Source organism: Cyprinus carpio, chromosome B2 (genome assembly GCF_018340385.1).
Source record: "Cyprinus carpio isolate SPL01 chromosome B2, ASM1834038v1, whole genome shotgun sequence".
Classification (NCBI taxonomy): domain Eukaryota; kingdom Metazoa; phylum Chordata; class Actinopteri; order Cypriniformes; family Cyprinidae; genus Cyprinus; species Cyprinus carpio.
The window spans coordinates 14,604,748-14,621,538 of NC_056598.1; the positions used below are offsets into that span (position 1 = coordinate 14,604,748).

The 16,791-nt window shown below is 36.2% G+C and overlaps 1 protein-coding gene across 3 annotated transcripts in view; it reads left to right on the forward strand.

Moving 5' to 3' along the window:
* The window catches only part of pik3r2 (phosphoinositide-3-kinase, regulatory subunit 2 (beta)), a 43,459-nt gene that overhangs the window by 12,211 nt on the left and 14,457 nt on the right, over positions 1–16,791 (forward strand). For 2 of the 3 annotated variants that reach the window (XM_042718236.1, XM_042718237.1), the window contains exons 3-11: positions 9,465–9,557; positions 10,112–10,177; positions 12,904–13,044; positions 13,185–13,383; positions 13,491–13,576; positions 14,905–15,010; positions 15,105–15,203; positions 15,367–15,547; positions 16,579–16,704. In XM_042718236.1, the coding sequence (XP_042574170.1) occupies positions 9,465–9,557; positions 10,112–10,177; positions 12,904–13,044; positions 13,185–13,383; positions 13,491–13,576; positions 14,905–15,010; positions 15,105–15,203; positions 15,367–15,547; positions 16,579–16,704 (1,097 nt within the window). The remainder of the gene's footprint in view (positions 1–9,464; positions 9,558–10,111; positions 10,178–12,903; positions 13,045–13,184; positions 13,384–13,490; positions 13,577–14,904; positions 15,011–15,104; positions 15,204–15,366; positions 15,548–16,578; positions 16,705–16,791) is intronic. The other variant, XM_042718238.1, reaches the window with a different exon arrangement.

The window sequence follows — 16,791 nt, forward strand, 5'->3', positions numbered from 1 at the left end:
TGTGCCTTTGTTTGCAGTTTTTTTTTTTAATTTGTTCTTATTTCATTACTGACTTTTAACCGGTTGTTTTTTTTTTTATGAAACTTTGCGTTGAAGAAAAGAAGATTTTTGTTTGTATATGCTGTTAATTATATCTCTTAGGGAAAAAAATTGGAATCGGCAAAAATCGGTATCGGCAGATCACACTAACAAAAAATCATAAATTGGAATCGGCAAAAATCGGTATCGGCAGATCACACTAACAAAAAATCATAAATTGGAATCGGCAAAAATCGGTATCGGCAGATCACACTAACAAAAAAATCATAAATTGGAATCGGCAAAAATCGGTATCGGCAGATCACACTAACAAAAAATCGTAAATTGGAATCGGCCAAGAAAATTGTATTTGGTGCATCTCTAGTTCTAAATGCTACAAGTGAATTTAGGCATTACAACATCAAAATGTACAGTATGAAAAATGGATATTTATTTTGAGATTTGCTAAACATATAGTGGTGTTATTTAATTATTAGTGTTTTAAACATTCAAGGACCTTCAAAACTGAATCCTACCGACCCCAAACTTACTTCTGAATAGTAGTATACATGAGATTAGGGCTGGGCAATATAGCTAAAAAATGTATCAATGATATAATGTTTCATATAGTTCGGTATCGATAATTATAATTAATTTTTTATAACCTTTTTTTTTTTAAAAAACAAATAGCAATAGAAATTTTATTTTAAATTTAACCACTGTATTTTTAAATTAATCCAATTTATTGAGACACACAACAAATATTTTTTTTTTAAAAATCAAACAAAATTAAACAAATATCTAATTTCTAATGTTTTATATGCAGATTAAATATGACTTAAAGGGTTGGTTAAGTGTTTTTTTTTAGGCTTGATTGTGTTCATGGGGTACCGTCTACCGTGTTAATGCTTCGTTTTTAAAAAACACATTATTTTTTACAAAATTTACCTTTATTCCACAATGCTCTGTCCCTTCTCCTATAAACACGCTGATCATTTCCTTCTTTTATGAAGCCCCTCCCTTAGAAATAGGTGATGGGCTCTAATTGATTAGCTAGCCCAACGTGTTGTGATTGGCTAAACCGCCTCAAGTGCGCATCTAAACCTCCCACCCCTCATCGCAGCAGCATGTGCTCTGGTTGTATTGTAAACAACGGCATTGTTAATATCGCTAATCAGTTTGAGCCTGATTGAGAAGCAGAGGATATTATTGAAGAGGATCGTGCAGAACCTGTGCAAGCATGGCTTTTAGTGGTAGGTAGGGCTGGGCGATATGGCCTAAAAAAAAAACCCCGATTTTTTTCACCAAAAATCCGATTTACGATTTAAATCGATTTTTTTTGCCCCCCCCCCTTACAATATTCAAATGACAAAGAAATTGTTCAAAACACGTTTTAATATAATTCATTATTTATTATTTACCAGTCAAATTTATAACTGAGAAGATGATTTTTTATTTTTATTTTTATTTAATACTAGCCCTTCATGCATCTAATCATCCACTCGGCGTTAAGAACTGTTAAAATTAAAATTGGCAACTACGCAGTGAGTCATTTTTTTCTTATATAAATTATTTGTAAATAGAGCAGACACTGTCTAACTGTGTCTACACTGGACGCGAGAGTTGTCGTGCTGCGCCCCGCGGTGCTAAAAGTCTGTCTAAACTTGACCTCACACTACAGTTGCAAATCATCTGAACGTAGTGTCAGAACATTTTGTCATAAATAGAACGAGCATCAGTTTACTGATGGGGATCGTGTCGCATCACGCCGCGTCCAAGTTTAGACAACATCACTGGGTTCTATTGTCTTTTGTCGGATCGCACCACTCATGCCCGGTGTAGACATTGCATGCGTTTTTAAATGGGTTATGTTACAGCCCTGCTTGTTTTTAACTTTTTTTTTTTAATATCTGTATTGACTGCATGATCATATCATCGTATTATTTACTGCCATGCGAGCCATAAAAGTAAAGCTTGGTGAGCCGTGCAATGAGCATTGCTGCAGGTTGCTTTTTGGCGGATATGCTGTGCTTGTGCTGCCGCGGTCTTGTTCATTTTGTAGGGCAAAACATCTCTCTCACTCGGTAGCGGAGTATGTGAGTGGAGTGGAGCGGCAACTATTTCCCTCCGCGTTCCGAGCATTTAATAATCACTCCACACTCTTTGATACCAGAAACACCACTCCGCCTTCGCTCCGTGGCTAAAGTATTTCAGTATGTTTGAAATGTTATGTTAATAACATAGCCTATATTAAAATAAAAAGTAAATAAAATAACAGTAGATTTTCAAAGTGGCTTAGGCTATTGTGTGCAAACTTTTTTTTCCTACCACATGCCAAACTAATAACATTGTCAGCATTAAAAGGTATAATTGCTGCTTTCTGCTGTGCAAATTTTGTTTGTGATGAAAATAGCAGTTCATTTTCGTCAGTTATTTTATCTACAGATCGATGCATTTCTTACAGATTTCAAAATCAGATAAAGATGAAGTATTGTAAGATTACATTTGTTTGAATGCATTATTGCGAAAGCGATTGCGTGTGTGTGTGCTGTATCTGTTTAAATCATGCTTTAACCTAGAAATATTCAGTAAAAAAGAAAAGACAAACTCCTTGAGAACTAGCCTATAACTTCCCGCTCGGTTATTGCCGTCATTATAATCTTCTGATTTGAGAGATTCATCTGTATCAAGCTATAGCTAAATATGTTTAACATGTGAATTATTGCTAAATATGCAGTTATATTACGGGCCGTTGGCATGAATTGTACTCGTGATGGAGCAGTGGAGGAGTGCTCTTGGAGCGAGTGAAAACCACGATGCTCTGACTTTTAAAAAACCGTGCCTCGCTCCAGTCAAAATCACACCACTCTACTCCGCGCTCCGGAGAAACATACTTTGCTCGGCAGCATGTCTTTATGGCAAACGCACGGAGGAGGTTGAGCCCAATCGGAACAAAGGGGAGCCCTGAGTGGAGCGTCGGTGGATGTTAAAAAGAAAACCGATTTTCATTCAAACAAACCGATGTAAACTACACATTCGAGTTAATCGATAAAATCGATTTATCGCCCAGCCCTAGTGGTAGGCCTATTTTTTTTTTTTTTTGTTGTTGTCTCATACTTTAGATACGCTGTTATTTGTAAATGCTACTGCTTATGTTAGCTTGTAATATACGGTTTTATCCTGATTATAGCTTTAATACAGTACCGCATCTGCATGCTTGTCCATGTTTAACGCTTCTCATAGCTATGTGAAAATAAGTGTATAATTGTAACGGTTCATTGCAGAAGCTGAGCTGAATTAGAGAGAGAGAGATGCAGAGCGACGCGAGGAACAGGATTGAGAACCTCTGCTTTAGAACATTGATTTTGAAATTGTGAATCTATTAGAATCGTTAGAAGAAATAATCGTGATTCATATATGAAGATTTTTATGTGCACCTCTAGTTTTCTCATTCTCTTCTCTAAAGCAGCGCCGCATGGCCTCGCCCCCTTTGCCGCCTTTTCCCGAGGGCGGGGTTTATCTGTGTTTGTGATGTCACGAACCCGGGAAGTAACTTGTTGTAGTCCCTACCAGCCGTTTTTATAGGCATTAAACTGCCAGAATTTTAAAAGACGGTATCTCCGTTTGCATTGAACTTTCAGCTTCGTAACTTTTCAGATATTGTTTATGCTCAAAACAGCAACATTACAAACTAACTAATGTTAAAGTAAAATCGCTATTAACCACCTCTTTTTCCCCGGGCGCCACAGCATAAATGGCTACCCACTGCTCCAGGTGTGTGTTCACCGTGTGTGTGTGTTCACTGCTGTGTGTGTGCACTTTGGATGGGTTAAATGCAGAGCACTAAATTCTGAGTATGGGTCACCATACTTGGCTGTATGTCACGTCACATCACTTTCACTTTTTTTTTTTAAGGAAACTTTTGTCTTGTCTCCCCAGGCCACACAAGGGTGCATTGAGCAAAATTGAGCAGCACATTTAAATTGTCAACGCAAGGAATAACTGTCTATAAACAAATGTGTATTACGTCTGAATTGACTCATAAAAATCAAATATAATTTTGTAAATTGCATAAACAAGTATGAACAAAACAGCATCATGTATTTATGCATTGCTTAATCCAAAGAGCCGAAACACCATTCACGCAGATTGCATTTAAAAACATACGAGACGCAGTGAAAAGGAATAAACCTCCACAAATTTGTAACGTGTTTTCTAAAAGTTTAAATTCTTTTAACTTTGCGTGGTTTTCTATACATCTCTTGTGTGAGACACGAGTGCAGCAGTCATATTTGTCCGTCTAAAAAATGCACTGAATATGCATTCTGTGTTAATGGCTTGGTTTCGGTTTTAACCTAATTAAGATCTTCTTCGCATTGAGCTTCTATATTTCTCTAATATTTTGAATGAATAACGCAGCAGCGGCGTGTCTTGTGGGCTAGACTAACAAAACATTTAACTACAACATCACTTACATCATTATCTTCGCATCTCGTGCTCCACTGATGACACTTCCTGATCCACACAGGTAACATTCAAATGCTAATATATATTTTAAATTCGACTAATATTCATTTGTTTACTCACAATCTCCTCATCATAGGCAGGCACAGCACTCATTTCAGCATGTGTTCATGTTTATGTGGGCTGTCTGTGTCACTCATAGCATGTGCCTATATCCTGCGCTATATCGAATATTTTTTGTCATTATCGAAGAAGGTGTACCGTCGATAAATATCGATACTGTTTTATCACCCAGGCCTACATGAGATGTATTTTTACAAATTTTAATCTATCAAAATTTTTAGATTTTTTTCCTCTCTTCTTTCTTTTTTCCTTTTCTGTTGCACTCCGTCAGTGCAGAAAGCCTGTCGGGCCTGAAGCCGATTATGCTCAACAAAAAGAAACTTGAGCTATATAAGACACTCTTGTAGTTGCAGCTTTTGTGTGTTGTGTTTCCTAATACCGTTTGAACTGCATTAAGATTAAAACATGTCGAGAGGTTTAGAGCTCCAGTGAAAGGAAATGGGCTAGGTCTTCAGTTAGTCATGAATGAGGTGCCCAGATTACTGAACTGCACAAAGCGATGTGGGTGAAAGTTGTCTTACATAATCATATTCACCGAGTACAAAGACATCATTTTCCATTAGTAGAGCTTGGCCGAATCAAAGTTAATGAACACATAAAAAAACCAAACTGTACACACAAGTACAACTGCAAAGTCGAATCGGTTCGGCCTACCAAAAGAGCTGGGATAAAATGATAAACAACAGAATAAAAGTTGCTGACTTTTCTTAGGCTATCATACAAACACAGATATATCCTTGACAGTGCAGCCATGAAGAAGTGACAGCCGGATAAAGCAAGCTGTTGATGTAATCATACCATTAGTTGTTGCAGTTGTTTTTTCCCAGGGCACGTTCAGTTGCAGGCCAGCCAAAATGCAGACTACCAAGACAACTATAATTGGGTAATGATTAGTTGGTTCTCTCTCCAAAAACCAACAATGACTGCAGGGCCACAGCTGTTTTTCCTAAAAGCAGTATTTTGCACAAAAGCCCCTGCTGTGTGCGTGTTTGTGCCAGTTTGCTGCTACAGTTTAGTTTGTTTATAAGTAAAGGAACAAATTTAAGTTGGTTTTTATATTTTTTTTTATTAATGACCACCCATTTGTAAATGACCAACAAGAGTGTCCACTCCACTATAAAGAAAAGGAAACTGCTTTTAGTGTTTTGTTTAAAATGCATGTGCTAAATTCTTAGACATGTATTCTTTTATTCATGTTGCTTTCATATGGTTTTGAAAAACCATAAGCCTTGTGATAAAATGGTCCAATTATCTAATATTTTAAGAGACTTATTGACCATGACACCCTTTGACAGTCATGCGGGGGTCCAGATGTCATTTCCTGTTTTATTTTGTTTTGTTAATCTTGTTAGTTACACAACATGAAGTTGATTTGACAAGTTGAGTTATTTAAAATTTGAAATAAGCAGTGGAGCAGCAAAAAAAAGTGAATTAATATCAACTAATTTTCATTTCATGAATTCCATTCTTTTAATAATGTTTTTCTTCATTATGAGAAAAGCAGGGTGACCGCGGCTTCTTTTCAATTCAGATTTGATTCAGATTCCCATTACTGCAAAAAAAATTTATCCAGTCTGACGGACCCAGTGACCGTTTACAATCATTGAACAGACAGATTTTCCCCCCTGCTGTAGTTACTGCATGCTACAGTTATCTGACCAGCCTCCTAGCTAGTTTAAATCCAAGTTTACTGAAAAATGGCTCAAGAATTTTACTTGCCTGAACGGACGAATTGCCTGATTAAAACTTAAGTGACAATAAATAACCAGTGAAGCATCGAAACATAAGAATGATTCTTCTGATTTTATTACATTCAACATAAACAGCGATTGATAATGGATAGTGTATTTACGGTGTCCTGACGTTTTATCCTACCTGTCAGATTTTCCCACCAGGGTTTATTGCACATGTGCACATCAATATTGAGTCCTTTTTTTTATGCTAAACAACAACATTTAATGTATCTGCATTACTGTAAGGGTAGGTTTAGGCTTAGGATAGGTGTAGACTTTAATAAAACACAATCTTATAGGTAGAAAAAAAATATTTATTGTTGGTTTCCTGTAGTTGTATCCCTTCTAGCTTCAACCACAAATATAATTTTTTTTTTTTATTATTCTTAAATTACTGTATTTGCATTACTGTAAGTGTAGGTTTAGGGTTGTGGTAGGTGTAGATGTTAATAAACCATAATTTTATTGGCAGCATTTTTCGTTGTTGAATTGTACTACCCACTGTTTTAATGGGAGGTAGCTTTGTAAGAGACTTTTATGGAGTAATCAAAACAAATGAGTGTATTGAATGAGCAAAAGAGCTGAATGGGACACATAAAGAAACTCACAGAAGAAACATACTGAGGTAAAAATTCTAAATGTTGAGTTTTTTTATTTATAGCATGATGTAGTTAAACTTACCATGGAGCTAATTGCCGAATATTCTCACGATTGCAAATGTTAAATTGAGTTTAGTTAAATAAACAAGTAGTTAAGTAGTTTTGGCAGGTTACATGCACGACGCAGAGAGAGTAAAAAAGCAAATGTGGTAATTAATACTGTAAGACATGGGAAATACAGTTGCAAATGGACTTTGCTCTTTCATTTGGAATGTGGCAGTCACTGTGCATTCGCGAAAGTGAAAATCCAAATGGTAATGCAAGATTTGCATTTGGATTGTCACGATTTATGCGTCCACATATGGAAAACGCAATTGAATATACAATTTGCAAATCTTTTTGAAAATTGCCCTGAATATTCTTTGATACGCCTGTGCGTAATCAAACGTATAGCAAAAGATTCGTGACAGTTTTATTTTTGTTCTGGAGCCGATGATCCCACACTCTGATGCCAAACTGGAGCACACTCGCCACCAACTGGACAGGGGTGGGAATTACAGTTATAAATTACAATAGATCACCCTCAGTGTAATCTGTCAAAGTGACGGACGGCCTTCAGATTTTTCCGTCACTGCTAAAAAAAAATTTGTCAATGACGGAAAATTTTCGGTTAAGGCGTCCTCTGATGTTGTGGAGAATGTGTGAGATGAGGAAAGATTGAGGGCGGAAGAGGCAGGCTTCATGTCTATAAGAGGGAAAAGCGAGCAAAGTTCCATGTTTAACTTGCAGTGGAAAAGTGGAATGTGCTGACATGGCACTTCGTCTGAACTCCAAAATTAATAATCAGATGTGGTTTAGCCTTGCACTGCCAGGAGGCGAAGGCAGCCAAGCTCTGGCCTCTTTGTGGTGGGCCTGAAAAGGAGGGTCTGGCACAAGGCCAGTGGGGTTTTGCTTGTTCAGGATTTTTGATTAAATCGTTTATTGTGCTCCACTCACGCAAAGGACCAAGGCAGCTCTTGCTCCAGAAGGGTTGGAATAAGACAGGAGGAAACGTTTGTTGTTGTTTTTTTCACCAGTAAAAATCTTTTGTATGATGATGAATTTTTTTTTTTTCTTTGTGTGGCTCCATCTATTGTTATTATTTTTTTTTAGTTCTGTTTCATTATCTTTTACTGTGTGATTTTGTAATGCTTTCTAACGTCGTCTTATTTATTCTGGTTAGTTTTTGAGTTTAATTGTTTTGTGTGAATGCAAGAGGTTTTCAAGGGGTTTTAACCAGTAGAACAAGCAAGGAAGGAAACAAAATATAAAAACTGTCATAAAAAACCATATGCAATTATACATCCCGAAGCCATCACTCTCCTAAGAGAGAAGAGAAGTGGGAGACGTGGCCTGCGTTGAGTTCAGTGCTGGCTCTGAGGTGCAAAAATACCCTGATTTTATAGAAGAGCCTTCTCATTATATCACGTCAACAGCCTTCTCCGCTAGACAGTTGCTGCTTTTGGCAGCTTTAGTATTCCACGAAGGACTGCTCATTTAGCACTATATTTAAAAAAGGTAACAGGCAAGTCAAAGTCCAATTTAAAACATTGGCCTCGGGACAGTGAGTCACAACAGTAGGTAGAGAAGGCTGCAATCTTGCAAACCACAATTCAGAAATGAGAATGGAGAGTGCCAGAGTAAATGCTGGTGTTAAGAAACATTTTACTTTAGGATTTGGATTTTGCATTATACAAGGCACTCATTTTATTTAGAAAATAAATGTAATCCTATGGTATCCTAATGACATGATGCTCCTTTTTTTATTGTATAAACAATAATTAAAAATACTTTAAATATGCAATTCATTCATACAGTGAATTGAATACACTTCTTATATAATGAACATGTTTTTAATTTGTAAATAGAAAAGAATTTTGATCATTGTCATATTGAAGAGAACCTTATTAAAAGAAAACCATTTTAAATAGTTTGGCATAATCTTGTATTATTTCTAGAAAAAAAACTGCTTAGCTATTTATTAATATTTGAATGTTTGTCTGCCAATTCAAAGCCATGTTGTGCAGCCAAAAAGTGGGAAAAGTGTAAACAAAACAGGAAGTGATATCAGAGTGAGCACTCCTGCTGTCTCTCATGACTGTGTCAAAAATATCAGATAATTTAAGCTTGTATACTTTATAATGAAGTATTATAGTTAATATTTATGACTTAAAGATAAAAAATCTTTTTACATTAAAAATATATTAAAAAAGTAAATGTTAATTATAATAATTAAAGTATGTAAATTCACATATTCAAGGTGTGAGAAAAATGTTACCACTTGATGTGTACACCACATAATATTTAAGTGATTGTTTAAACTTCTGTTGAAAAAGAAAAAAAAGAAATTTGCTCTTGGTTTAAAAGGCTTTTCCTTCTTATCTTGGACACTATTAATTTGTATGAAATGTTCAGAGGATGATATATTTATGTAATCTTTAATAGCAGAAGTTTGAGGGAAATTGTCTTTTGTTTCTCTGCTGTTTAGTTGCTGCAGTCCTGGACTTGACCAAACAGTTCACACAGGCGGAAACTGCTCCTCCTAATCTTATTAAGTTGGTCGAAGCAATTGAGCGGACAGGTAATACTTGTGTGTCATTGAATGTCATGTAAAGGGCTTTATTGTTTGTGGTTTGTTCGTTAGAGAACCTGACACATGATACGGAGTGAGCAGGAATCCCTGCAGAGCACCTCCAGCCACAAGAAAGAACGAAAATAAAAACACATTGGATTTCTACTTCTTCTAATAGATATTTATTTTTTCATATGTATTTCCACATTGAAAATAATAAATTAAATGTGTGAAATGTTTCTTATTACACCATATGGCTGCTATTAACATCCAGATTTCCTCTTTCACTGTGAGCCGTCCCCCTCTTTCTCCCCTGAGCGAGAGACTGAGCGGCGCTCGGACTGTCTGGCTTGACTGAAGCCGTCTTCTCACTTCTTCACAGACTAAAGCAGAGCTCAGGGATTCAGCTGGGCTGTTTTCCCAGTTCTCCCGATAGCGTGACTGGACATATTTATATCTCTGGGCTTTTACATTTAATGTTTAGATGTAACTGCTCCTCTAATCCAAACTGGCATGGAAGATCTATTTTTGAGAGATGAGCTAACGCCTCGATTTTCTGCTAGGTCTGGACTCTAGGACACTATACAGGACATCTACTGCTTCAGCTTCTGAGAGACAAAGCCTCGCTGGTGAGTTTAATCACAGTACTCATCCTTTGCCACATAGGTATTCACTTCCTGTGCAGAAGACAGTCAGAGTTATTCAGTTTTAGAGCTTAAGGATTTTAATGGCTTTAATGTTATGTCTTGTTCTTAGTAGCTATAAGTCTTTCTGTTCTGCTCATTTGTGACCCTGGACCACAAAACCAATCATAAGTTGCACGTTATATTTGTAGCAAAGGCCAACAAAACACTGTATGGGTCAAAATTATAGATTTTGCTTTTATGCCAAAAATCATTAGGATATTACGTAAATATCGTGTACCATGAAGATAATTTGTAAATGTCCTACTGTAAATATATCAAAACTTAATTTTTGATTAGTAATGGGGTGCACGATTATGACAAAAATCATAATTGTCGATCATTAATACGATTAATTACGATTATCACAATTTATGTTGAATGATGTTTATACCATTGTTTGATAAAACTGCATGCCAGATTTTTATATGAAAATAAACAAGCTGAAAACACGCTAACTGAAAAACTTTAAGTGCTTAAATTAAGCACTTATTAAGCCTCAAATGTCAACTATACATCGGATTGTTTTTTTCTTTAAATTATAAAAAAGTATAAATATGAATGGTATTATAATGTTATACTAAAACTAAAATTAAAATAATGAGATAAACTCTTAAGATAACATGTAGAAAGAAAAAAATGCATCTTAAGCACGCGGAATAACATAGGTAGATTTTGAACGATTAATTGCCGCTTTGAACGAGTTCGTAATTGTGGCATCCATAATTGTAATCGCGATTAGAAATTTGATTAATTGTGCAGCCCTCATTAGTAATATGCATTGCTAAGAACTTCATTTGGACAACATTAAAGGCATATTTCTCAATATTTTGATTCCAGATATTCAAGTAGTTGTATCTTTGCCAAACTATCTGTCTGTCTGTCTGTCTATAAAGTAATACATTTATTTAAAATATATTTATATTAAGTAATAATTATTTATTGTTCATACTTAATACATATTATTTATAATACAAAACATAAGCATCATCATTTAAATAATCCTAAATAGTAAATGTGTTATTATTTTTCTATCTATGTTTATCGATCTATATATCAAGACAGTAATAAATAAATACATGTCTTTATTAAAAAATATATATTTATTTTCATTTTGTTTTCATAATACAAAATGTAATCATTATTGTAATCATTTTAGATCTGTCTGTCTATCAAGCTATAAATAAAAGTAATAAATAAATTTTAAAAAATATTTTAAGTTATATTTATTGGATCATAATAAATATAAGCATTATTTTTAAATTATTCTAAATAGTAAATAAGTGTATCTATCTATCTATCTATATATCTATCTATCTGTCTGTCTGTCTGTCTGTCTATCTATTAGTTGTTCATTTTACATCATAACGTTTTTGTAATCATTTACATATATTTATATATATATATTAGGGTTGTGACGATAGTATCGTATATCGACGGTAGTCAGAGATATCGATGATAGCAGATGTCTTTGTCGATAGTCAAGACGATATTAGGCTCATTCTTCTATAAATGTGCTAAATTATTATTATTATAAGGCATGCTATTATAATTCGACTATTATCAAATTGCCCCGCTACACCGCATTTCACACACACACGCACGCGCAAATGAGGATTAGAGCCTGTAGTCAGTGAAGGAGTCTCCAACCACAAACAGACGTACATTGTCTGCTGATAAAAGGTATTTCATTGCATTTTAACAAGTAATCTGAACAGCCTATATATGTGCAATATTTTAAGCGAGCCCTCACTAACTGAGTTTAATGCCACAGTTATGTTAGAATGCATTTCATTCTTGTTTCTGTGGCGGTGCCTCGGGCTCGTTATGCGGCGCGTGGTCCGGAGCGCTGTATGACTGATGCATCAGTTCAATTGAACTTTACTGCAAATATATGAACTTACCTGTTTTAAATACTTCTATATTTAACGTGTTCGTTTATGTCCAATATTTAGTGTTAAACTGTTGGTCTTTAAAATAAATCTACTTTTGATTTTAACCGTTGACTGTAGACTGATAACTTTGCTCTGATGCGGCAAACTCGTCACAGGACGTGCGGTCCTAATAGCGATATATGACTTGTATTCGAATATATATGAAATAGCTATTTTAAATATTTTTTATATTTAACGTTAGTTTATCAGTAGCATGTTTGAAAGTATATTATTTTTCGATGATTGGTGCTTTCATAGGCTCTCTCTCGCGCGCCACGTGGTTTAAAACACCACATAGTTATGAAATAGCCTATGATAAATACAGAGAGTCTCTCTCTTGCCACCACGCACGCACGCACGATAATATCATGAATCGGCGATCTGACGATTTGAAAAATGACCATATCGCCCAACACTAATATATATACACACACAATATTTTAAAGCATTCCTTCCAGGTTTAAATTCGATTCTCAAAGTCTCAGACTTTTGGTTTCCACTGTATATACCTTAAAAAAAAACATTACTGATAACTAGGAGTGGTACAAAGTAAACTGTTTAACTGTTAAGGGTAAGGTAATGTTTACCACTTTTGCTATTTGGTTACCATAAGTGCCAACATATTTCTGTAACTCTGTTTGAATGGGATGTATCAGATTAGATCTCATGTGTATCTTGCTGTGACTGGTAATTTATAAAACATGCATCATGATGAGCCGGTCATTTGTCCCTGTGCAGAGCTGCAGGAGTTGGACGTGGGACAGTGGGACATTTATGTCCTCTCGGAGGCACTCATTCAGTACCTGCAGGAACTTCCTGCCCCCATCATCCCTCCCTCTGTTTTTACAGAGCTTCAGGCAGCAGTGCAGCTAGAATCGGGTATGTGCCACTTTTTACTCATCCGTGCAGGCCGAAAGAGCACTGTGTAAAGAAAGTAACAGAACTCAGCGAGCAGACAGCTCAGAGTGTCTGCCATGCCTGATGACCCACGAGCTCACGCTGATGTAACTCATGAATAGACGTCCCGTCCACGAGGAGACGAGAGCAGCTGCTGCAGGTGCTGGAGAAGCCTGAAGTTCCACCGCAGAACCTCCTGACGCTGCATTATTTGCTCAGACATCTGGAGAAGGTTTGCCAGCGCGCCGAGCAGAACGGCCTCGACATTCACACCCTCGGCCAAATCTTTGGCCCTCTGCTGATCAGGGGCCCTGTGAGCGGGTGAGCGGGAGGTTTCTTTTCTTGTATTTCTATTGGCTGGAGACAAATTCTGGAAATCCGTTGCTGAAAAAATAAACCATCTTCATTTCTATGTGTTTCATTTACAGGTCAGAGGAAGATGAGGGGTTTCCTGCGGTTGCAGTTGAGAGACTTCTTTTGGAGAGAATTTGGGAACAAGAGCCGACTCCTCCCGGTGAGTCACCTGTGTCATTTTTGCCATTGTGTATAATAGCTAACCTTTTTTTATTCACAGATTTAACTGTTGTCAGGGGGATTTATTATGTGTTTTCAAACCTTTTGGTGTCAAATGCTCTATGTTTTCATCTACAAAGACAAAGTTAATGATTAAGGTGTTATCTGGAAAATTTACTTCATTATTTACTAAGCTGACAACGTATATTTTTTTAACTCTCTTTTAGTATCGTCTGTTATCCTAAAAAGAAACATTATCCGTTAAATACATTTGTATAATGCTTTTCACAGTAAATATTGTTTGTCAAAGTTAAAAGCAACTGTGGTCAGAAAACGGCTTTGGATACACTTCAGTAAACAATTGTATCGCCATTTTTCCTTCTTTATGTAGCTGCATATTTTAAACATTTATTTATTATGCAGTATGTCCTGCTTTCATTAGAAGTGTATTTACAGTAAACATGCCTATTTGTTACCCTAAGGAATGTATTAAGTTATTGTGGTAAATGACAACATGCTGCAGATGCAGTATATAGACATAAGATGGAAAAACCCAGAGTATTCATCTCTGACATTTTATTTAGATGTGTGTATACTATCAGTGGAAACTCTGGGGTTTTTAAGAGCTTAAGTACTTAATACCTTTATTCAGCAAGGATGCATCACTAAGTTCATCAAAAGTGACCAAATATGATGTTACAAAACATTTATAATATTACAAAAGATATATAATGCTTCAAATAATCCTAAACATAAAATACCTCCACAGAAATGTAAAATGTTTCTTGAGAAACAAATTAGCAAATTCAAATGATTTCTGAAGGATTATCGGACACAGAAGACTTGAGTATTGATGCTGAAAAAACATAAATGAACACATTAAACTGTTATTTTAGGTTGTAATAGTATTTCATTCTGTTACTGTTAATACATTTGATAAACACAGTCTTGTTGAGCAGAAAAGTTGTATTTCAATAACAAAATCTTTTCTACCCCTTAAAAAAATTGCAGTATGGATTTGCAGTAAAAAAAACAAAAACACTATCAAAAAAGCTTCATCTTCCCTCCATGTAGTGTAGACTTAAACTCTACTACAGAAGAGAAAACTTCATGTCGTTGTTTAATATCTATGCTAGTAACCGAAAGGTTGCGGGGCTGATCCCTGAGCCCACCATTACGACTGTGCCTGTAATATAACCTTACACGTTTCCATGTTGACGATGTATGAAAGTGGTTAAAGCAAATGTTGGCCCCAGTCATGTGGGAATAAATAAAAATGTATTTATTTTAATCGTAAATATTTGTATCTTATTTGCCTTGTTTATCCAGCTCTCCCTCCTAAACCGCCCAAAGCCAAAGCCATGGCCTCATCTGTGACCAATGGAAACAACAGCTTACTGAGTGAAGCTGAATGGTACTGGGGAGACATTTCAAGGTAAATCACTGACATACTTACTTATACAGTTGTAATCAAGATAATCACACATTTCTGTATATGATGAATCTCTGTTTGATGCCCGTGGTTTTAGAGAGGAGGTGAATGAGAAGATGAGAGACACTCCTGATGGGACGTTCCTGGTGCGGGACGCATCAAGCAAAGTGCAGGGAGAGTATACCTTGACCCTCAGGTGAGCAGCGCCTCAGACCAAACAGTGGTTCTTGTCATGTCTAATATGAGATGAATACTTTGCGTAGGTGTGCTGGTGTATCATTCCCTTGATATGCACCATTACCAAGAGGAATTTCTAACAGAGACAAGACACGATCAAAGCCTTGTGATGTTTATTCCAGGAAAGGAGGCAATAACAAACTGATCAAGGTTTTTCACCGCGGGGGGAAGTATGGCTTCTCAGAGCCTCTTACTTTTCTCTCTGTGGTGGAGCTCATCAACCACTACCGGCATGAGTCACTGGCCCAGTACAACGCCAAGCTGGACACTCGCCTGCTCTTCCCTGTGTCTAAATATCAGCAGGTGCGATGTCTCCACTCTTCACAATGCTCAAACTGATGCCGTCTTTTCCCCATAAGTGGTAGTTCATGAAAAAATTAAATATTTGCTTTATTTACTCGCCCTCATGACATACCACACTGATTTTTTTAATTTAAATCTTCACATGGAACTTTTCCATACAATAGTGATCACAGACTTTTAATGTCCAAAAAATAACAATAAACATATTCACCAAATGTCTCTCAAATGACCTCTGCATCCATTCTCATTCCCTTCATCTAGCTGTTTTTGAACCCGATGATGTGTCTAATGTAAATTCCCCTTAAAGGGATAGTTGACCCTAAAAAAAATTAATTTACTCACCCTCAGGGTAAGATTTTTAGCTAAAACCATGGTCCTTGGTGATTCATAAAATGCAAGTCAACGGCTACCAATTGACAGTCAAAAAAACCATTTCAGATTATTACTTGTGGCTCCTGATGATATATTGAGGTCTTACGAAGTGAAATATCCAGTCTGTGTAAGAAACTAATCATTACAGCATAATTATGTGTAATTCATTGCCTTCACGAACAAATCTTTCTTTTGAACCAGGTCACCAAATACCTTTCGACTTTTAATGTCCAAAAAGCACAAATTTTAAAAAATGTCTTAAAGGGATAGTTCATTGTGTCATTAATTACTCACCCTCATGTCGTTCCAAACCTATTAAGATAACGTTTTGATGAAATCCAAGAGCTTTCTGACCTTGCATAGACAGCAACACAACTGACACGTTCAAGGCCCAGAAAGGTAGTAAAGACATTGTTAAAATAGTCCATGTGACATCGGTTGTTTAACCGTGCTGTTATGAAGCTAAGAGAATAATTTTTGTGCCCAAAGAAAACACAAATAATGACTTCAACTCGACTTTGCCATGCATGTGTATATCAATAGTCAGTTTAAAATAGATACAGTTTTGCTTATTTCAAATCAACTTGAGGATGAGTAAATAATGCAGTTTCATTTTGAGGTGAATAATGCTTGTGAACACATCTTCTTGTGGTCTGCAGGATCAGGTGGTGAAAGAGGACAGTATCGAGGCAGTGGGAGAGCAGCTGAAGGTTTATCACGAGCAGTATCAGGAGAAGAGTCGTGAATATGATGTACTGTATGAAGAATACACACGCACATCACAAGTAGGCTGCATTTCGTCTCTCCTTCAAATGCATTGGGATCTAATTAACAGACTCCCTAATAGAGATGTTCTGTACAATCTCTCTCAG